General features: G+C 44.7%; 2 protein-coding genes across 2 annotated transcripts; both read right to left on the bottom strand.

The window, feature by feature from the left end:
- Nucleotides 1–991: 991 nt before the first annotated feature.
- On the bottom strand, nt 992–3,008 carry mfsd5 (major facilitator superfamily domain containing 5). Its single transcript, XM_052058105.1, has 2 exons — nt 2,847–3,008; nt 992–2,600 (listed from the first exon to the last, which is right to left on the bottom strand). The coding sequence occupies exon 2, from the start codon at nt 2,518–2,520 to the stop codon at nt 1,084–1,086; it is 1,437 nt and encodes a 478-aa protein (XP_051914065.1). The 5' UTR covers nt 2,521–2,600; nt 2,847–3,008; the 3' UTR covers nt 992–1,083.
- Nucleotides 3,009–3,842: 834 nt separating this feature from the next.
- On the bottom strand, nt 3,843–20,785 carry nr1d4a (nuclear receptor subfamily 1, group D, member 4a). The gene is made up of 8 exons (XM_052058064.1): nt 20,317–20,785; nt 9,531–9,843; nt 9,078–9,166; nt 8,848–8,992; nt 6,457–6,980; nt 6,185–6,370; nt 5,881–6,091; nt 3,843–5,118 (listed from the first exon to the last, which is right to left on the bottom strand). Exons 1-8 carry the CDS (start codon nt 20,338–20,340, stop codon nt 4,922–4,924), a joined length of 1,689 nt encoding a protein of 562 aa, XP_051914024.1. The 5' UTR covers nt 20,341–20,785; the 3' UTR covers nt 3,843–4,921.
- Nucleotides 20,786–22,378: the final 1,593 nt, after the last annotated feature.

Below are 22,378 nucleotides of genomic sequence, written 5' to 3'. Positions count from 1 at the left end.
GCGGGCTACTCAAGTGGTCTTCACGGGCTACCTGGTGCCCGCGGGCACCATGTTGGTGACCACTGGTGCAGTCAGTATGTGCAATGGAAAGCTCTGCCTCTGAAATTAATTGCATATGCCGTCACTATTTCTGAACGAACAGCATAATTTTTATTCTGGTAAAACCAACCAATTACGCAAAAATGAAACATGGGTGAAATTATTAATAGGACTGTCACTCAATGACGAGACAAATGGCCTCCCCGTTTTCTTTTTGATATTTTCTGCTTAGTGCTCAACAGGAGAGAACCCAGATCGGATTTACTAGACTCTAGACCACTAACTAGTGTGTCCTCACTAGTACAATGTTAGGCACATTTTCTGGTTCAGTATGCAACCATCGAGTCTGAAAGGTAACTACTACTGACTTGAAGAACAGTCGATTTCTGTGTACCACACGTGCACTTTATTATGAAAAATCAAGATTTATATTGTGGACAAGTATTTATCCCGAACTTGGCCCACATCAAATCAATCCTGTAAACATTACGTGAGTCAGTCATAACACCAACACGTACTTTTGATCGCACATCAAACAATTTCCTGGTTTTAATTGTTTTGCCAACACCATTTACTTTGTTGAGTCATGTAGATTATTCATTTCATTCCACTCGCATGAAATAAGATTTACAAATTTCATTGGGGAGTTCATCACCAGTCTGTTAAAAAAAAGTAAAGATAAAGCCCAGTGGGTCACTGTTTTTGTGAACGCTTCAAAGAAAAGCGGAAACTGTGGCGATTTATACTTATGGGATTGAATAATCAGATTGTCAGTGCAGAGTGTGTGCCATGTATATTGATTAAACACACAAAAAAATGATTAAACACCCTAATTCAGATCTTTCATTAGCAATTCTCTGTCAGATATGGAAAAGATGCATTAACATGGTTACTCAGATTAAAAAAAAAATAATGACCACATCAGTACCCGATAACATTTTACATAAACGCGCATTTTGTGACCTTTTATTGGTTTCTAATTTCAGCTGCAAAGAAATGACATGACAGAGGTGAAACTGACAGCAATAAGACTTGCGATGTCATTCAGTACATTTCGCCTTCTCCTCTGGCTCCCTCCAGTCTGAGGTCCGAGTCATTTCTGCCCAGTGTGAACAAACTGACGACAGCCATCAAGGCTGCCAGCATCATGAGCGCGCAGCCTCCAAACATGTGTCTTGTACCACTGCCCCCTTCCCCACCACCTGTGCCTGACACCTCACCGTGGAGCGCCAACAGCCCAATACAGGCCAGGAGATGCAGAGGTAGGCGGAACCAAGCCAGCACTCCGGCTCGCTTCTCTTCTGGGATCACTCTGCCCTGGAGGAAGCCGACCGCCGGGAAGTAGAGGCCACAGGCCAGCTCCAGCAGCAGGAAGGCCAACAGGGATTCGTGAGGCCTCGGCTGGCCCGGCGCCGTGGAAAAAGTCAACATGAAGAATGAGAAAAACGCCATCAGAACAGCCAAGCAGAGCACGTGGCCGGGCTGTAGGCGGTAGCGGGTGGAGGTGGCGAGGCGGTACATTAAGGACCCAACCATTGAGGCAGCCATTAGACAGGAAAAGACAATGCCTAAAGGAGGCCCGTGAGGGTCCAGTACTGGGGTCCACAGGAAAACAAATATGTAAAGGACACTTTCAAAGAGAGCCTGCACGCCACCCAAGAGCATGACTCTCCTGTCTGACAGCAAGCACCGGAGTCCATCGTGGCAGCTGCGTGAGAACCGGGCCTTTGTGGAGGAGAGAGTCAACCTTCCGACGGTAGGTGTCTGTTTGTCAGCTTCAGGTCGTTCCGCTGCTTCTTCCTTTCCCCAGTCGGTCAACACCACCCAAGCACAGCACACCAAACAGGGGACAGCTAGAAGAAAAGGAGCCACGGGGCCCAGGTGGAGCCACTCAGCCAATAAGTTAGCCACCAGGCCAGCCCCCACTGCGAGCCCATGGTTCCATGTGGCAGCTTTGGTGAAGGTGCTAGGGATCCACTCTTTGGGAAAATCGTGGACATCAACATGCCGGTGCACGTACCAGGCTTCAAACGTGGTGGAGAGCAAGGATGTGGACAGACCGCCCAGAATGCGGCCGATAATCAGAACAAAATAGTCTCGGGACAGCTTGGTGAGACAGCAGGCAGAGTACGACAAGCAGAAAAGTAGACATGTGTGTCTCCGGCCCAGTGCTTGGGGGAGCCAGCCTGAAATGGGAGCAAACAGCACACACGAGGCCAAGCCACACACATAAATGATGGCTATTTGAGACTCTAGAAAGCTGTAGTGGCGGTAGAGCTTGTAGAGATAAGGACCCTGGAGCCAGTCCGCCCACAGGGCCAGCAGGTAGGCCCGGAGGAAGACGTTCTGGAAGCGGCGGAAAGCTGGGTTGGCTGCGGTTGTCTGGGTAGGCTCAAATGGGCTGAGACGGCGTGCCGTGAGCTCGAGGCCGACACATAGGGCAAGCAGGACGATGATGGCGAGGTACGCAGTCACCAACATGCTGTGCTATGACACACCGCAAGCAGCCGACTTCAAATCTGCTCTTGTGGGACGTTAATCACTCCTTTGCTACTTAGCACCTGTCCAAGAGAAACGGCAGACAAATGCCTACGTAATTTTTTATAGCAGGGTTCACACATAATCTTTCCATACTAACAGTCAACAAATTACGAATATGATAACAGGCGCCGCAAACTCGATTGTGTCGGGTGCTTTGTGTGTGTGTGTGTTTTTTTTTTTGCAGTTTAGCTGACGCTAGCATCCGAGCTAACTTGCTAACACACTCGGGGGGTTTTCTCCCTAATTAAGGTCGTAATGTGTCTTACCGAGCTGCAAGACGGTTCCATTATTGTGGCACGCAATAACATCTCATGCTTCAGCCTAATAAATCGGCGGTCATATCCAGAAACGCGTGCAGTTCTGCCTCTGTGCAAGAGAACATTCACTTCCGGGTCCCGGATTTCGCCACAAGGAGGCGAGGACGTCAAACTTTTTTTAGACGCGGAAGGACAGGAAGTGAACTTTTAATTAAATTCCAAGTTTTCAATTTGTCAAAATTATGATCCGCTGTCAAAGTGACATTTGCGTGTTCATGGCGTGATGCAGACAAACGTGTTGCATGTTGGGACTCCCACATGCAAATAAATCGATGAATATATTGAAAGTCAAGATTCTATGTAATGACTTATCGTGACAATATTTGTCTTAATATTTCATATAATGTTTAAATTAAAACGTCGCCCTCACAGTTCTGTGGTTGAGAGTTTAAATCCGGGCTCTATTATGAAAACATCAACGTTAGGTTAAATTGAGAATAAAGTTATATTCAATTCACTTTTCAATTCAATTCAATTGAAGACTAGGCACGGCGTCAGGGTCTCTCTTGAGGCGATGTCCGATTTTTAAAGAAAAGAAAAGAATCCCACCGCTCCTCTCCTATCAAATACAATGTGGGGTACATGTGCAGCATAAACACAGAAAATGGGATTGAATTTGAGCTGAATGGTTGTTTATTAACTTATTGAAGTTTGTAAACTTTATCAATGAATCACATATATTTTTAAATGTAAACTACAATGCTGGAGGGTCCTTAGGGGGGTTACACAGACTGCGAATGAGGCTGTTGCATCCCTAAGTTCCCGTGTAGCTTCGTGCCTGTTAAAGACTGAACAACAGCACAAATGGTTGTTTGCCTATATGTGCCCGGTGATTGCCTGGCGACCAGTATATGGTATACCAACGTCAGATAAGATCGGCAGCAGGTCATTGAGGATAGAGAATTGATGTTGAAACAAATGACACGCACAAGTTCATACACAATCTGCGGTTTATATCGTTTTTATTAAAGAGCAACGATTTTACAAAATGTACAAGTGCTCAATCAGTCATGATGAATCAAGCAATCAATTCGACAACCAATCACGCTAAAATATCTTGAGTTTGTATGACAAACATTGGGGCAGGTGCAGGGTGCAGGTGGAGTTAGTGCTGGTGATTCTAGGGAGTATGCTGGTCGGTCACATCGTCTCAGTGCAGGCAGTGTGTTCAAGGTCAGTCTCGAATCCCTACTGCATGTTCTACTGTGCAAAGCCCCCCTGCCTCAAGACCCCCACATTGTACTGGAAGGTCAGCAGAACATTCTAATTTGGACCCACCCATTCTATTTGTTCAGTCGCATTTGGACAAACATCATATATACAGCAAGAAAAAGAAACAATAAAACTACAAAACATGCACAGAGACCTTCCACAAGTCATTTTGCATTCTGATGTCAATGCAAACACAATGTTTTTTGTGGAATAATTTCAAATGCCTTTATATAGTTTTAATATATTGTCATAAAACAACGTTGTGTGCAGATGACGCAAAACTGTATGGATCGTCTCATTCCAGCATTACTGTGGATGGTGAAACAGTGATACACTATATTTCATCTTTTGCTCTGGATTTACATACACATTTCCTTTCTCTTCAAAACAAATGGACTCATAACATGTCACCACAAATGGTCCCTAGGAACATGGATCTATGATAGTTGCCTGTTCAGAGATGGCCTGGGTAATGCTTAACTAAGCTGGCTATAAATACCAAGCCTAAAAATGATTTGTTCAAAGGAGTATTGTCAACTTTGCACAATGACTTACACTAACACTCGATTTTTTTCTTACACTAAAGAGGTGTTGTGCTTTGTGCGCACACATAACTTTGTGTGAGCATATTTATTTATGCCAAAACAGGATGGGCACTGGATAAAAAAAATGCTACTCTTTTCCTTCAAAAAACAGAACAACAACAACACTTGTACCATTCCTTTTTGGTCTGTGACAAAGAAAGTTCCATCCTTGGGAAGCAAAGTGTGTGTGAATGCGGGGTGTGTTGTTCTGTTGTGCACACTGTTGGCTCAAGTGTCAATGCGAAAAGCCAAAAGTTTGTCGGAGTGTAAATTGCTGAGGGTGCGCAGGTCTGGAAGTCGCAGGAGGACTTTGGAAAAGAGCGAGGTGTCGTCCGGATGCCACCGAACGATCAGCGACCGCAGGGATTGGATGAGGCCCTCCTGGAGCTGCTCAACAGCCAGCACATCTGAGATGCCCGAATGATCTAAGGAGATCAGAGGATGCTGGTGTGAGGATGCGGCCTGTCAAATGTTCAACAATGCTGTCTTGAGATATGAGCTTAATTCCATCTATGACGACACTCAGAACACAAAACACTCATGTCGCAGATGATATTATTTCGTGCAACCACTTGACGAAATGAAATGGAGTTAACCATTCTTTTAAGTGTATGCCACTCAGTGCTGCAATAATTCTATCGTAATGTGAGTATTTATTTTTTTTCACAGTGGATAAAGAATATATGAATGTGAGCGTTCTTACATCGTCTGTCTTCTTGTGTGGCTGCACAGTTTGTGTTCAAATATCCATTCCTGAAAGCGTTGTAACACTGCCAGAGAGAAGCTATAGCCCTTGTGTGGAATTTCCCATTATGTGTTATCATTAAGCTAATGGAATTAAAAGGCTATGCGGCGGTTTAAAACACACAATCAGTAATTCTCTAAATGTGATATTTCGTTTGACAGTAAACTTTAAGTGTGAGTGGCAATAACTAACTTGAAGCCTCCTTTTTGAACGATTTGTTCACTATCCGATCCGCCAAATTGCTGCTTGTAGTGAAGTGAGTTGAGTTCACTTTTCTCATACAATGCTAATATCTCCAGTTCTTCGCTCGCAAGTTAAAAATATCAGCCAAATGATGACTCGTATGTCAAAATGTGCCAAAACACCTATCAACTCGAGGCTCCGCCGCAGTGGCTACAACATCCATTCATGGTAATAATGTCCCACGGTGAACATTTGGTACCTGCTGAGACCAAGACCACAGCCATGAAGAGGGCCATTTCGTCGGGCTCTAAGCCCATGGAGCCTAGCTTCTCGCTGAAGTCAAACATGGCGTCGAGAAGGGAGCCCATGCCCAAAGCACGCAGGGTGGACAAGGGGTACGTTTGACCATTCAGGAAGGTCACTGTGTGCTCTGCGGCATTGAACAAGGTGCAGAACCTCACCATCAGAACCTAAGTACACCCAAAAAAAAATAGATTGTTTGTTTCGGCAACTTGTGCTTTTTGGATTCAGGTCAACACATGATTTTGATATGAACGTGTTACCTGGAAGGTGCCTGACTTAAGCAGCATGACTTGGTCCTGCTGGCTTAGCTCTTGAAATCCTGGAATGCCCTTGGCAAATTCGACCACCTCTTTGACAGCGGGAGTGAAACACTGAGAAAAGGACTCCCAAATGTCTTGAATGCTGCGCTCGGGCCCAGAGACAGGGCATGCGTTAAGGGGACAGGCCTGAAAATGGGGATAGAAATGCATGTGGTAATCTTGTGTCAACTTGGACATGGCGCAGAAACGTTGCTTCATTCTTACACACTTACCAACACTTGAGCTCCTGGAGCCAACTTCCATGGGCAGGAGCCCTGATTTGTGGCATGACCTGGCTTGTATGAAAAATTGGCAGTGCCTCTTTGAGGCGCGTCCAAACTTGGCTGATGATTTTGACTTGCTGACACCACATATGCGTAGCGATTGTTGTCCATGGCGTGAAAAGTAAGTTGGTGGTCATCAGCGGCAACTAGGCAAGGCCGGCAAGTCTGGCCCGAGTTGGCTTGGCCTGAAGTCGGCTGGAAATTGCAATCTTGAGAGGCGTCGTCGGTATTGGTGATTTTAGCCCTCTTGGCTGTCCTCTCCTCTCTGCTGCCACTGAAGATGTCCTGGTAGGCTCTGGAGATGGCCCCGATGGCCTCCTTGGAGCTACTCTCTTCTTGGCCGCTGGGGGGCTCTTTCACGGTTGATGAGTTCATGTCCATGGCAGCCGACTCATTGAGGCTGTTCAAGTAGCTCTGCATCTCATCCAGAAGTCGCTGCTTCTCTCTTTTAGGGATGCGGCCAAAACGCACGGCTGCAGAAAAGACAGTCAGGGAAGAGGTCACAATCCGCTTTTTCAATGATTTCTGTATGTTTCTGTTGGCTAGAAAAACTTCAAATATATTACTGAATTTCACAGGAATGTTCTAGGAACCGACAGAACCGTTCAAGGAGGCGATCACGTATGTTGCGAGATGCAAACTTCTGTCTCCACACTCGTTTCCCTTTCCCTCTTCCCACGGTAACCATCAGCTGGAGAAGCTATATATAGACTCCCTGCTCACATCTTCCTCATTCTCTCCTTCATCCAACACTGTCTCCCTCCTCTCCCTCTGTTGTAAGTAGGGCAGTGGGGCAACGTGAGCGTGATGTCACTGGGACTGAGCTTGTGAGCGCAACCATGAGAAGAGACAGCCTCCAAGGGACAAACACTCTGCCGCACGAAGCAAACTAAGATGGAAGAGGCGCATGCAAGGAAAGTACGAGTGTTTGTGTGCGCCTGCATGGTCAGGTTACATGAGGCAACACGAAAGATTTGAAATGCCAAAACTTTTGACAAAGCACACCATATGCTCCAAATGCCTCAGCACAGGAAAATCATGTGGGCAAGATGATTTACTGGACTCTTGCTGTTTGCCCAACGTACCCTCATTTTCTCAGTTCCTGGCATATTGAACTAGCAAGGAGGGCGAAAAAAAAATCAAAGACCTTTGATCATTGTGTGCTGTGTTTCGGAGATGATCTGTGCTGACTTATATTTGCATGCAGTTGGAGGCTGGGTGCCTGCCTGCCTGCCTGCCTGACTGCATGTGAAATCAGGGTGATGTATATAGATTGCAGGCTGTAGGCAGTTGCATGTGGTTTTCCTGTTTTTGTAATGGTTGTAAAAGTGGGTTGTAGGTTGCGGTCCTGAAGTCCTAAAAGAAATGCCACTTTAAAAGGGGTCAGGCTACCTGCTTTTACTGTCATTGTGTTGCCTTCTGCCACCTAACTGCTTGTGCACCTGGAGTGTCAGACACATGCAGACATAACGGTAAGGGTCTAACTTCCATTTTAGTACTGGCCCGGATGTGGAGATAAACCGAAACCAGTGAGAGGGAGAAACGCTGGCAAACTACCCCAACTAGGTCACAATGTTTGAGAACATTATGAGCACAACTTTGTATTTTTCTGGGTCAGCATAGTTTTTTAAAAATTTGCAGTTCTAAGCGATCAATCAGTGTGCAGCAATCAAGGGGATGTGAGCTTTGTTCCTGAGAAAAACTGTAACGCATCTGGCGGCTTTCTGCATCTCGGGCTTAATTGTTTCCTTCTTCCCAACGATGTTCTACAGGCACACACAAGGTAATCAAGTCAACACTGTTCCGATTTCTTAAAATAATTTCTGTGTTTGCAGCAGTTTCCCAGATGATAGATAGCTTCAGGGACTTCAATGCTCCTGGACTCATAAATCATTGTTTGACAGGGGAATGGTGGAGGGCAGAAGGAATATGGTGAACTTGAGCTGAATCCAGTGTGATTGCACCATCATGGCATGCTTCAGTCCTTTCTCAGCCTGATGTACGTGTTTGTGTCACAAGAACAAAAAAAAAAAAAAAATCAAAGTTTCTTTTCACAAAAACCAAATTTTCTCCACTTTTTGCTCAGACACCAATGTTTTTGTCGAACTCAATCCATGTTATACTACTGATGGCTAAAAAATGGAAATTGGGGTCACCAGAGTGCATCGTGACTGAATCAGTGGCAGGATGACCTCCACGAAGTTCCCGTGTTACATTTTTGACTTAGACCCGTATATCTACGCTGGTGCTGCCCAATTCCTCACTGTGTTGGCTAATCAGACCACCTTGGCAGGAACTCCACAATGGTTCTTTGCATTCAATTGTGTCAAGACGTCTCACCATCTCGTGACATGCCAACAGACAGGCACTTCTTGAAGCGACAGTGCTGGCACCGATTGCGGTTCATGCGCATGATCAGGCAGTTCTCGTTCTTCACGCACATCTTGTAATTGATGTTCTGCTGGATGCTGCGGCGGAAAAATCCCTAAAACGACCAATGTACCTTGTGAAACATCTTTAACACTGAGTGGAAACTTCAGCTTCATCCATCTGTCAAGGGCCTTGCTTACCTTGCATCCTTCACATGCATGGACACCATAGTGGAAACCAGACGCAATGTCCCCACAGACCTTACAGAGTAGGACCATCCCACCATTTTCTGTGAATGGACAACATCGTCATGAGCTCACTTGTGGGTATGGGGACACTGTCAGCGTTGTTGCATTTCTTATTCAATACAGAGCTGACATTCAAATGTGACATGATTACAAATAATATGGAGTTATTGGCCAGTGCTGTTTCTGGAGCAGGTCGGAGGGGAACACCTGCCCCCTTTCCCTCCATGTCCAAAGTGCCCTTTTGTCAATGTTTTTTTTTTCCTTCCCAGCATGACCAGGAAAAAGTACTGTCATATTCCTCACATATCTGGAGCCTTCCGAACTGGTTCATTCCCCAGAGTTACGTTAATAGTTTTTTTTTCTTTCCAAATAAAATGCCATTAAGGACAGCAAGAAATTACATACTGGTGAAAGTTCCATGGAAACCGCACGGCCTTTTTGCAGCAATTGGATGTGCGTAGTAGTTATGCTGCTGCCGAGCTGCCGTGGGAGTGCCGCGATGGACCTCAGGGAATTGGAACACGAGTTTTGATGTTGGAGTGGTGGACCCAGCTGGGCTCTCTTTCAGTGGCCCGATCTCTGTGAAGGTGATTTCCTCTGGCGATGATGGCTGTGAGTGTGAGGAAGGTGACTGTGTCTGGTAGCCACTGGAGGGGCTCCCGGGGCTGGGGCTGGAGCTTCCCGAGGAGCCTGCATACAGGATGACGCCCCCACCTCCTGCAAACGAGGCAAAGGGCGCACTGGTTAGTTCAGCCACTTCAAGTTCACCTCCCGTCTTCGGGTTATTTTTGAAAGACACAGCCATTTCCATAAATGAGCAAATTAATTTCAACCTGTGTCCGGAATGGGACGCTTTTTTTTTTCTTTTGGTCAAAAGTCACAATGATCATCAAAATAACTGGCGTATATCACTTATCCACCTGCTGCGGTTGCGAGCAACAGTTGTGGTATGTTATCAACTGAGCGCAGCAGTGTGAAGACAATGCAAATGGAAGCTCATCCCTTTTGTGACACATTAACAGCAAGTAAGTTCATCAAACGATGAATCTTTGGAATGTATTGCTACACCTTTTTGCTGAATTGAACAGTTGTATCCCACTGCTATGATGTCATCACATCCTGCAGCCCACACTTCAGGGTTTACCGCTCCAAACTGGTCAAAACGGGGGTGTCCAAATCCGGACCTCGAGGGCTCCCCACTCCAAAACTGATTCACATGATCAGGACCGTTGTTGATCAACTTACCATTCAAATCAGGAGTGTTGGAAGAAGGAGCCCTCTAAGGCATGCTGGACAGTGGCCCGCAAGGACTAGATTTGGACACTACTTGGTTAAAAGTACGATGAGATCCCAGTAGAGTACATTAATTCAAAGGTTCTGAACCACACATTTTTGTGCGACGTTAGTGCACCATGAGATATTATCAAGTGTGCCATGAAAAATTATCCAATTACGTCCAATTAAAAATAATCTAGAAACGTTTACTTCCATCTCTGTTTCAAAGGTAAAGTACAGTAGTCAATTATGTGTGGTATTTAGTTATTTATTAATAATGCACCTCTCATCATCTATGCCAGGGACAGGCAATCTAACTTGAAAACTTCTTTGTGTTCAACTAAACAGGCCCAGATTTTGCACTGAATACATTTGTGAGTTAAATAAGATGAGATGATTATTTCAGTCGAGGCATATGAAGCCCATTGACTTCAAAATGCTACCAAACACTGCATAGAGTGTCACTCGGGAAATGAATTGGCTCTTGTGTGGGCTACACTAATTTCCGAGAAAGAAAATTGTTCAGCTACTCTGCAAGACGTGTTGTCACGCAGTGTTGCACAAACCCAGTGGGCAGCAGGCAAAAGCACCGCGAGAAGTCATGGTGTGTTGCCTTACACAGTGTCAAAGGCGAAATGGGCTGCTTAACCTGACAAAACGTGCACGCTAAAATCACAGCTGGTGGCACGGGAGCAGAGCAGGCAGACGGAGTGCAATCACCTTGGCCGGAATCATCCCACGAGTGTTTATTTAAACAAATCAAATCAAATACAATACCAATAATGCACCATTAAGCTGCCGTGCACGCAAGGTCAAATGTTGTTTTGGTCGTTCAGTTCCATGTGCTCGCATCAGAGGTTTCTCCTCTCCTCGGATGCGCAAGACACGCCCACGCATGGTGTGGATTGTGCTTGAACTGAGATCCGGCTTCACGTGTCTCCCGAATGCGCTCACTCTCCCCTGGCACCGCGCCCAGATCCCACGACACCTGACTGCCGCCTCACATGCGTGCGGTCTCGACACGCTTTCACCTCCAAACAAATACGCAGTCCCGTGTTGAGATGAGCAACAAAACGTAAGGTAAGGGTTTTTAAACGCTAGTTCCGTGTGCACTGGTCTTAGAATGCGCCCCAAACAATTCATTGAGCAGCAGTCACAGATTTGGTGGTAGTTTTTTGGTTTTGTTTTGCATAGGAAAAGCTTGAGAGTGTGGGTTGGAATGCAACAAAACATAACCAGAATGGGTTGCTTACACGAGCTCAATATTACAATTCAATTGGGCTGGCCTGCACGTGGAACGGCAAGTTTTACAACTGCTCAATGATTGACAGTACAGCTTTTAATTCCCTCCCCTCCACTTGTTGGACTACGTGCAGCTCTTGTTTTCATGCTACCAAGGAAGTGTGTCAAACATTCAGGTATACTAAGATCATAAAACAAACGCTATATTGTGATTGTAATTGATTGTGATTGTGATTGGCAATGAGGAACTACACTGCATCATACATAGAGTTAGAGCTGCAACTTGCATGAGCCAACGAATATCAAAGAAACACTAAGAATAAACATTGTGACCTGACAATCATTTTTTGCACCATTCTTCTATTTGATGTCATGTTCAAGTGGACATGGAGTCAAGGAACAGCCCTTCTGTGTGTGCTTGCCCTCTCGCTGTACAAGGTATTTGTTGAGCTGAAATGCAGACCAAATCCCTTAGCGAGCACGTGTTGCTGGATTTGTTGACTCATGCCAGCCAGTGCCACAGACAGACCCAACAAAGTGCAGGCCACAACCTCTCCTCTTCCACAGTTGACAATCAAGCCCAGCCGCCCGCCTCACCCCCAACACACAGCCTGTTCACCTGAGATCCAACGTGCGCCACACATGTCTATGTGTTTACAGCACGGTGGCTCTTGAGGGTAACCCCTCGAGAGCCACCGTGCTGAAAACACCGTCAGTTAACACAATATCTAATTGACTGCGCTTTCAAGTGGGCTGAAGTACATAATGCAGCACACATTGACAACCCTCTAAAGCAGGGGTATCAAACTCATTTCACATTGTGGGCCACATACGCCTCGGGAGATGTCAAGTGCGCCGGACCATTAAAATGATGCATTAACTCCTTTTGTTACTCTAAAGAGGACATTCAGTGCTTTCCAACGATACCAAATTTGTAGGGGTTAGAAAAAGTAAGAAAATGGCTTCCCTCAGTGCAAGCACTTTTTATGGGAAGAGGAAAAGTAATACTTTTTATCAAACACATTTTGTCTTGAAATGCTGTTGGCATTTTATTTATAAAACTTTTATGAACACGTTGAGTTGTTTTAAGTGTATTTTGCCATAGTATTCAATTGTTTAAAAATGTAGTGGAATTTAAAACATTTCTTTTGGAGTAGTCCAATGACTTCACATAGATTGGGGAATTTCAAAATAAATGTGATTTGACAACATTTTTTCCTGGTAGTCAGGAGGATAAATCACCAAAATAATGTCTTTCCTTTGTTTTGGTCTAAAGAAGCACAAGAACATTCAGAAAATGTTGAAATTTAATGAACATATATTTTATAAAACATTTCATGAAGCACCTTAGATTTCCTACAAATGTGCAATTTACTTTTACCATTCATATATATGCATTGCAACTGATCCCATTGATTGTACCAAGGGACAAAACTTTAACTAGTAATTGGTATTGAAAAATACAGTAATGCATTTTAAGATTAAACAAGATTTATAAAGAAAGGAGTTTTTAAACCATTTACATGTGTGCCTATAGAATCTAAATTTAATCCCTGCCTTCACCTTAGAAACTAAGGAGAGTGTTATTAAATGTGTAAGAATAAAGTAATCACATGACCTTGATCGCGTCTGCTGTGTTGCGTGTGTGCGTGACAGACTCGGGCTGCTGTTGTCTTCTTCTCTGATAAAAACAATGTTGTCTTCTACTCTGATCAAAGCAATGTGTCCCCTAGCGGATACTCCATGAATCGCACCTTCTGAAGCCATTTTCAGACCCTTTTCAAGTCGAGTCAATATAAAATGAGGAGCTGAGATTAAATGTGTGGCATCTGAAAAGACATCTAAATACGTCTTTGGGAGTGAATGAGTTAAAAATATTCATTCTGTGTCCTATATGCATTTTTTTCACTTTTAAATTATCCTGCGGGCCTGATCGAACCTCCCTGGGGGCTGGTTCCGGCCTGCGGGCCATACGGTTGACACCACTGTTCTAAAGTGAATTCAGAGAATTATTTATACGTACTTTGTAGTTGCATCATGTATGTTTGATGGTCATGAGAACTGTCATTCTGATTTAGCATTAAACTGTTTTCATCATTTTAGTTTTCTGGATTTTCTGGGAGGCATGACAAAAACGATGCCTATTATGACCCACCAATAGAGTCCAGCATAAACCCCCCCCCCCCCCCCCATTCACGCACACACATACCACCCCACCACCACAATATAAGAAGTAGAGGGCCTTCATTCGCACAACTGACACATGCAGGTGGCAAAGCTAGCTCTGCCTGCACCCTAAAAGTGCAGCTTGCCTTTGTATAGTCTACTGGAATATCTGCTTTGGAGTCCCTCATTGTCGTGGGATGGAAAAGCCGCGCCACAACCAAGTGTGATATATTCCATCCACTGGAAGCTTTAAGTGAATATGTTTCTTTGACGCAGACAGTTACTGTATGTGTTGGTATTTGAAAGATGCTAGACAGCAACAATTTCCCCCAGTGGTGATTGTGGTATTTGAGTGACAGTTGATGGTTCAGCAGGGTGTGGTTTCTCCACATTGGGCCACAGCAAATGAGAGCAGAGAGAACGGTTTCATTTTTCCTGATTTTAAATTATCGTTTAATATACTTTACGACAACATTCTTCTCTGTGGTGTTTCAAATTTTCGAGACTTTATTTTCACTTCATAGTGATGTCAATGTATGTTAGAGTGTAGTCCGTCTCTGCAATTTTCAATTTGTAATCCGCTTTCAAAATGTCATTTAAAACAGGTTGTTTCTTCCAAAAGGAAAAATCAAGATATATAGTGTACTTTGTAAAAGCAAGTCTAGGAAAGTCAGTTGTCTGCAGGTGCACTACGTTGTTTTTTATCCTTCACTTTTCCCAGGGTTTGCCTTCATCCTCTTTGGGATTTCCCACGCGGGGCAAATGGGATTGACTTGCACACTGTCACCAAACACAAGCCACTTAGAATTTGGGTCAGTGCAGACAACATTAATTGAAGCCACAGTGAGGCTTCAATGGCAATCTCGAGTGCACCCGTGCATGCGCTAATCTGCCAGCGACTAGAGTCAGGCAGAGAAACAACGTGACCAGGGAAGAGCTTCACGGGTATATGCACTCCTCCCGTTTGGCCTCTTGTGCCTTTCCGCCAACTTGTGCAGGCACGCACACAAAGTTCGCTGTTCATGTGGCATAACGGTTTCCTAACAATATGTTTATTCTTATATGTAAAAGAAAATGATGCAGGCCAATAGAAAAGTGTGCTGCTAACTTTCGAACGCCTCCTTTGGGGTTTGCAGCAAGCCCGTGAACTCAAAGTGAGCGTAAGTAGGTCAATATCGCAGGAACCTGCCTCAAGCCTCTCTCCAAAATGATGCTCTCAAAGACTCGCACTACTTCTGCAGGCTCGTGCAATTGTAAGAGATGGTTGGACGCTTGCATTGAATTGGAGAGGAATGGACGAAGCTTTTGGGTGTCCTATGTCGCTTGATCACACCATGAACTGCCTTGCTTGACCTTTGTTTGTAACCTTTTTGGAGTTATTAGATAACATGGAAAATGGTCAATGTTGCTGTTGCTTATCACTTTTCATTATTTTGTCAGTGTGCCACTTGAAAACACACAAGATATTTTGGGGATGAAATTGATTTGATCTATTTGTTCATGAATCTGCCTCATTACTACTAAATAGTCTCACACTAACCTGCATGTTCATGACAGCAAGCATAATGAATTCTGCGAGATGTCTTCTCAGCAACCTCCCTATACAGGCAGGATATATTTATTTTGGGAAGCTGGTGTGCATTAGTCATGGTTGCTGGTTCAAGTCACGTTTGATAATGATCATGTGTGTGATTTGTGCCGTCTGAAATATAGATTCTACAGTTTGGGGCAAAGTGCCTTGTTGTCATGTTTTACTCTTGTACCCTTCCATCGCTTGGGAGCACACCTTTTTACGCCTGGAAACAATTCATTTCGAGCAGTGTTGTTCAACTGTATAGTGACCGGCAGACAAAGGTACAAGAAACCTGCATCTCCAACTGTTGCCATTCTTAGACGGAAAAGTGGTTAGGAGTGCACGACTGTCCGTGTTTTATGTTTTGTTTTGTGTTTATTATTTTACTTTATGTTAACTGTTTTGTAAAGCGCTTTGTTACATCTGCCGCTGTTGTGAAAGCGCTATATAAATCAGCATGTATTGTATTGTATTGTATTGTATTGTATTAGAACAGAATAAGTCAGAGGGTCCTGCAAGTAGATCAAATCGCAGAGTTCAATTAATCAGGCCCACATTTCACACTCAGTCTTTTTTATGTCTAAATTGAGACTGGATCATCTTTATGTGAGGCGGACATACTAATAACCAGTCGACCACCATGCCGCCTTGACTGATTTTGCTCTTCTGAAATGCCTTGTAGTTTAATTTGATTTCCATTTCAAATGAAATAGATGGGCGGCCCGGTGGTCCAGTGGTTAGCACGTCGGCTTCACAGTGCAGAGGTACCGAGTTCGAGTCCAGCTCCGGCCTCCCTGTGTGGAGTTTGCATGTTCTTCCCGGGCCTGTGTGGGTTTTCTCCGGGTGCTCCGGTTTCCTCCCGCATTCCAAAAACATGCGTGGCAGGCTGATTGAACACTCTGAATTGTCCCTAGGTGTGAATGTGAGTGCGAATGGTTGTTCGTTTCTGTGTGCCCTGCGATTGGCTGGCAACCGATTCAGGTTGTCCCCCGCCTACTGCCCGAAGACAGCTGGGATAGGCTCCAGCACCCCCCACGACCCTAGTGAGGATCAAGCGGCTCGGAAGATGAATGAATGAATGAAATAGATGTGTTTTGCCTGATCACTCGTGTATTATTTGAAACGGTCTTACAAATTGTGCCAGGGTATGCCAATTTATGGGTGCATTTACAGCATGACCTGGCTCAATAGAGGTTGGAAAACTGCAAATTTCCCCAGTGTGGGATAAACAAAGGTTATCTTATTTTATCTTATTAATTGTTTGGTAGAATTGGTAGATTTTTGGCCTGTTCTGGACCCTCATGTATTTATTCCCAGTTAAAAATAACTAACCCCCCCCCCCGCGCCCCCGCTCGCAATCTCCACTAAAATCCACGTTGGTTAAAAACTTCCGTTTGAGCCTCAACGGATTTATTTATTTATTTATTTATTGCTGGCCCTTACGTTGCTATCTATGTCAGAGGAAATCCGTTTGGTTTGAAAACGCAGTCACGTTCCAGCGGCAAACACGCTCTAATCGGATATTTGCCCTGCAAGGATGACACGGGGACAGATGCAGCACTGACAGCAAGAGACGACATCGACTCAGCCTCCTGGGCACGAGGGGGCGGGGCTTGTGACTGATATTCAACACGTGTAGAAGGCACATGAGGCGGAAAAACGTGACTAATGGGAAAAAACAGTGCACTTTAATACATAGATTCGCTGACCCACTGACCAAACTCCGGAGGCACTGACAATAACACTGAAAAATCCGCCAGAGCTCCGAAGAGGCAGCAGCTGGTGGGCGGGGCGTCCGCTCCTCACGGGTGGCACGAGGCTCTGCTAAGGGAGGCCACGTGAGGTTGTTTTTTATTTATTTATTTTTAAACAGAATAGGAATATTCAAAACTTGTCTCCAGTCACCAGGCAGAGTGTCGTGACACCACCGAGGGCCTAATCATGATTACAGGGCAGCGTGTTGATCAACAAGAGATCATTTATGTTCGAGGATTCATACTGACAGTAGAACCCCTTGTTTTGATACATGCACTACAAGTTTAAATTAATGATTATTTTCTTTAATTGTAAATATTACAAATATGTGCATTCCTTCGCACATTGGGCTTTCTGTCATTAATTTTGTTTCATTAAAGGGACACTTGGACAGCCTGAACATTGACATCTATTTAAAATTGGTTTCTATTGTAAATATTGCATCGCCACTAAAATTCACCCACTGAAAAGAATCTGAAGTGATTTGAGGGTTTTTTTGGGTGATGACTTTTCACTCTGATTGACTTTTGGTGCTTGACTTGTTTTTTCATCTCAACCTGGGGAGATCTTGCCTGGGTTGTCACGTTCTGTTGTCTGAAACGGTGACTACCTTTGCTACTGTTGTCCACTTCAACCTGTGAAAATCAAAAATACTGTTCGAATCACTTCTCCACTTACAGACGTTGAAGCGGACAAGAGCAGGAATGCACACATGCACCCCAGTGGCGACTGCTTGTAGTTTTCGGATATTTTGCTATGCTAAAGGTTTGTTAAGTCTCGGGAGGCCCGGGATGGATGATTTCCCCCCTCGGCTAACAGTAGCTGCTGCGGTGATGTTAAAAGTAACAGCAATGCTCAAGGCAGCAATTAGCTTTGGGCTGCTAAACAGATGAGTTTTGTAGAACGAAAAACCTCTCGGAACGCATTGTGTTTTGCATCTCCTATTGACTTATTGAGGAAATCAGGCAAGACATGAGACTGCATGTAAGCTTCTCATTTCACCATTCTCTTTTAAGTCACTCATGGAAAGGATCATTGTTCATTGATATTTTCAGATGTACAAAAGTAGAGCTGTCCTCACACATTTTGGGTTCAATGCATCCCCGTAATTTTGACATTATTAGCAATGGATTTACAATGATTCCCGTGACTCCCACCAAGACATGGAGGGAGAGTGGGGCTGGGGGGACATGGCTATATTGCTCATTTCCAGGGGGTGGTGATAAGTTGTTCGTGATTTACTGATTTCTCCAAATTGACAACATTGAAAATGCAAGCTAATATATTCCCAATTAAAAGAAAACAAACAAAAAAACAACATGAATTAGGCTTGTCAGTGAAAAATTGACCACTCAAGTGTTCCCTTAAGTTTATGAATATGCTCCTGGAGCTGCACTGCATCATACAGAGAAATGTATCTGTATGAAATATTGAAATATTTTGGTTTGCTCATTGAACTACAAGAGTGAGTCAAACTATTGCACACAGCTTCATAGGTTTGATTGGGTGCAGTGCAGCACTTCAAGCAATGCCCATTGTATGAATCACTGTAGCAATACCTCACAAATGAACTCTTTACATTTTGCAAAGGCAACATTGTTGACGTTGTCATGGTTACGATGATGGCTGACCGCATGGATGATACCTTACTTTGTCAATGAGGTAAATGGTCATAGAGAGGGAAAAGAGGACTTACTGTCGGTATGGTGTGTACCATTAAAAAAAAAGTGTTTATCTTTGAAGTTGCAACTCAGCATGCGGTCCAACCATTTCTCACCAAACTAAACTTTGCATTTGAAGGTTATCAAGGCCTTTGTTGAGGGCATTACAGAGGGCATTTCATATATAAGGTAACTCGTAACTCAATGTGTTTTACAGTTACAAAAAAAACCAAACATTTCAAAGCAAAATACAACATTTAGGCAAAAGAACTTAAAACATTTTGAAAACGAATCATTTAAGACATTCAACAGCAAAGTAGAGAAATAAAAAGTATTTTAGTGAAATCACGAAAGGAATGGACAGCTCAAGAACATGACTTTGGAAAAACCTATTGTAGAACTGCCCGAAAAGACCTTCATCATATGTATGGGGGGGTGGGGGGGGGGGGGAAGTATACCGGTAGTTTTATTTATTTTAATCTGTGTTTGAAAGAATTTACACTTGGGGCTAACTTCAGTTTTCTTGGCCGCTTATTCCATTTGGGTGAAGCGTAACAGCAAAATGCTGATGCACCATGCTTGCATTGAACAATCATGCAAATCATCTTTGCAGCCTGGTAGTGTATTGGGGCAGATGCCATTCGCCGCCCACCCAAAATGAACTCATAGTGAGTGGGTTGCATGTGTGTGTCTGTTCTCTGCCTTTTCTTTAGAAAGCCTTGTGTGCGATGCAGCAAACGTCGTTTTCATCAAGCTTCACCGTAAAATTGAATCACAAAGATAACACTTGCACAGTCTGTTTGACTGCATGCCGTCCGTACTTTAACACGACACGCTCCATCCGATGTCAACTGTCACTCAAATGTGTCAACATTAATCCACATTCATCAGCATACCCATGTGTCTTTTTTTTAAACGTACAGTACTGCCTCACCTTCAGATAGCATACTGAATGAAGTTCAAGGTGTAGCGTTCATCTGTATAACAACGTGACTGTACCACATTATTAATGATTCACGATCAATTAGGAAAGAGGAGCAGGTGGCATGCACTTTGGCTGACCCTGAGAAAGCGCTGGCCAACGCCACTTAAGGTTTGGCAGTGTTACGCTTCAGGTAAACTTTTAGGGTGGCTTGACATTGGAAACAAACTTGCAGCTTTGTGCCAACGTTTGCTTGCTTGTTTGCTTATTGATAACGCAACTGTGGATGCAAGTGCCACTGGCAGCCCAAAAGAAGATAACAGTGACAGGGAGCCCTGCAACAGCACGTGACATTGTTTTCCTAGAGCTCAAAAGGAAGTGAACAGTATCATCATCGCAGAGAATACGGCTATGTGGAGCAGACAATCTCCTTAGAATGGGCATTTTTGGACACAATTGCAACTCTCTAAGTTGTCACTCAGCACTCTTGGGTGCACGATGGTTGTATTGACTGTAGGGCATGTGAAGTGATGGCACCAATAAAGGTTGGCTCATTCAAATGACAAACAAAATGATCACATTTTGAAAAATTCTCTTACCACCACCAGGGCTGTTGTCCATTTCTCTTGAAGACGTTGAGCGTGAAGTTTGAAGTCAGATAAAAGCAGGAGTCTAGTGAAGAGAGCCGAAAATGTCCCGAAACACCTGCTCAGTGGAGCAAAAACTGGAAGCGATGGAAGGGGGTCCAGTGGGGTCGAGTGTTTTCCGGACGGTTATTGCGTGCAGCCTTCGCCGCTGTGTCTGACGTGAGTCGTCAACATGCACTCGGAGCAGCTTCTGCTTGCAGCTCACTTGGATGCTTCCTGCACGAGGGACGATCAAACCCTTCTTGTGCCTTCCAAGAAAGTGGAGTCAACCCCTCCGCGTGTCATGCGTGACACACACACCCACTGATACAAACACCCACTTTCCTCACGTTTGCAGGTGAGGAGGAAATGTGAGCGTCACTAACGTCTGTGTGTGCGTGTGTGCGCGTGTGTGCGCGTGTGTGCGCGTTTGCGCACGCGCGCGCTCTCCTTGTGTGTCTCTCCTGGTCCCACACGCTTCTCTCTTTCTCTCTCTCTCTCTCTCTCTCACACACACACACATGCACGTACACTTAACCCCCCCGTCCTCTCCCCCGCACGTTTCGGTGCGCTTTCATTGGTGGGGATGTGACACGGAGGGCAGTTCGACACGCTTGTTGGTGTATTTAATAAAGCCAGGCAACATGTGCGCTCGGCATGTGCCGGCTCGAGCGCTGTCCCACTGATACACATTTTATGCAAAACCGCGGAGCGTGCGAGTGGTGCACAGCATAGGGAATTGGAGTCGAGAGGATGAAGCAAGCACATGGACAAAAGGCGTGGCTCATCGTGACTGCTTCTCTTTGCTTCCCCTCAGTCCCCCGACCAGCTCGGCTGCTTGTTGCTTCTAAAGACTAAGTCGTTCCAAACCGTTGCCGCAGTCGCACGCAATATGTACATCTAACTGTAGGTGTACTTTTGCCTTTCAGCACTCCTGCAAGGGATGTGAATTTACAGTCAATAAATATGTGGCTGAGTCTGTTAATTTTCAGCTTTAATTGATAAGCTTTGACATAAATATGTATATTTACATCCAGTTAATGCAGAGTATTTTCAGTCTGTCAGAAGTATTGTCACACGAGTAAATACTATAAAAGGAACTGGTTGACACCCAATCGCAGGGGACACACAGACAAGCAACCAATCGCATTCGCAATCACACCTCCAAACAACTTATTCATTCATTCATTCATCTTCCGTACCGCTTGATCCTCACTAGGGTCGCGGGGGGTGCTGGAGGCCATCCCAGCCGTCTCCGGGCAGTAGGCGGGGGACACCCTGAATCGGTTGCCAGCCAATCGCAGGGCACACAGAGACGAACAACCATCCACGCTCACACTCACACCTAGGGACAATTTAGAGTGTTCAATCAGCCTGCCATGCATATTTTTGGAATGTGGGAGGAAACCGGAGCACCCGGAGAAAACCCACGCAGGCCCGGGGAGAACATGCAAACTCCACACAGGGAGGCCGGAGCTGGAATCGAACTCGGTACCTCTGCACTGTGAAGCCGACGTGCTAACCACTGGACTACCGGGCCGCCCCCAAACAACTTAGAGGGATTAAATTAACCTAGCATGCATATTTTTTAGGCATCTGGAGACCGAGGAATACCAAGAGATGAAAATATCCAATGTGATTCAAATCGTCAATGGAGTGAACTATCGATCAGTGTATTTCCATCATCCGGTAGCTGCCCAAACACACACACACACACACACACACACACAGGTACACTCGCATACATTTCATTTTATTTTGTTATGGACGTGTTTATTTCAATATTAGTTTTAGTTATTTCTTGACAGTCGAAAACGCTCCATTCATAAAAGTTATGACTGGAGGCTTAATGTCAGAAAGTCAATCCTGTGGGCATGGTAGAGATGTGCATGTGAAATTTGGTGGCGATTGGTCGTAGCTTTCTAACATTAAGCTTTTTGTTACACTCAGCATTTTAGTGTGTCCCTTTAGTTCGTTCATTTTCTTTATAAGTGGTGGCAACTGAAGCCACGCCGCCTGCACTGAAGTCCGAC

The sequence above is a fragment of the Hippocampus zosterae genome, chromosome 2 (genome assembly GCF_025434085.1).
Source record: "Hippocampus zosterae strain Florida chromosome 2, ASM2543408v3, whole genome shotgun sequence".
NCBI lineage: Eukaryota > Metazoa > Chordata > Actinopteri > Syngnathiformes > Syngnathidae > Hippocampus > Hippocampus zosterae.
The sequence above is the reverse complement of the archived record's forward strand: the minus strand, read 5'-3'. Positions and strand labels throughout refer to the sequence as shown.

Bases quoted from the DNA above. Each gene is read 5' to 3' on its own strand.
- nr1d4a (XM_052058064.1), bottom strand. From the start codon at position 20,340: ATGGACAACAGCCCTGGTGGTGGT. The intron at 9,844-20,316 runs AAGAGAATTTTT...GCCTCGTTTGCA, and splicing joins ACAACAGCCCTGGTGGTGGT to GGAGGTGGGGGCGTCATCCT. The intron at 9,167-9,530 runs GTATGTAATTTC...GTCCATTCACAG, and splicing joins TTTCCATGGAACTTTCACCA to AAAATGGTGGGATGGTCCTA.
- mfsd5 (XM_052058105.1), bottom strand. From the start codon at position 2,520: ATGTTGGTGACTGCGTACCTCGCCATCATCGTCCTGCTTGCCCTATGT.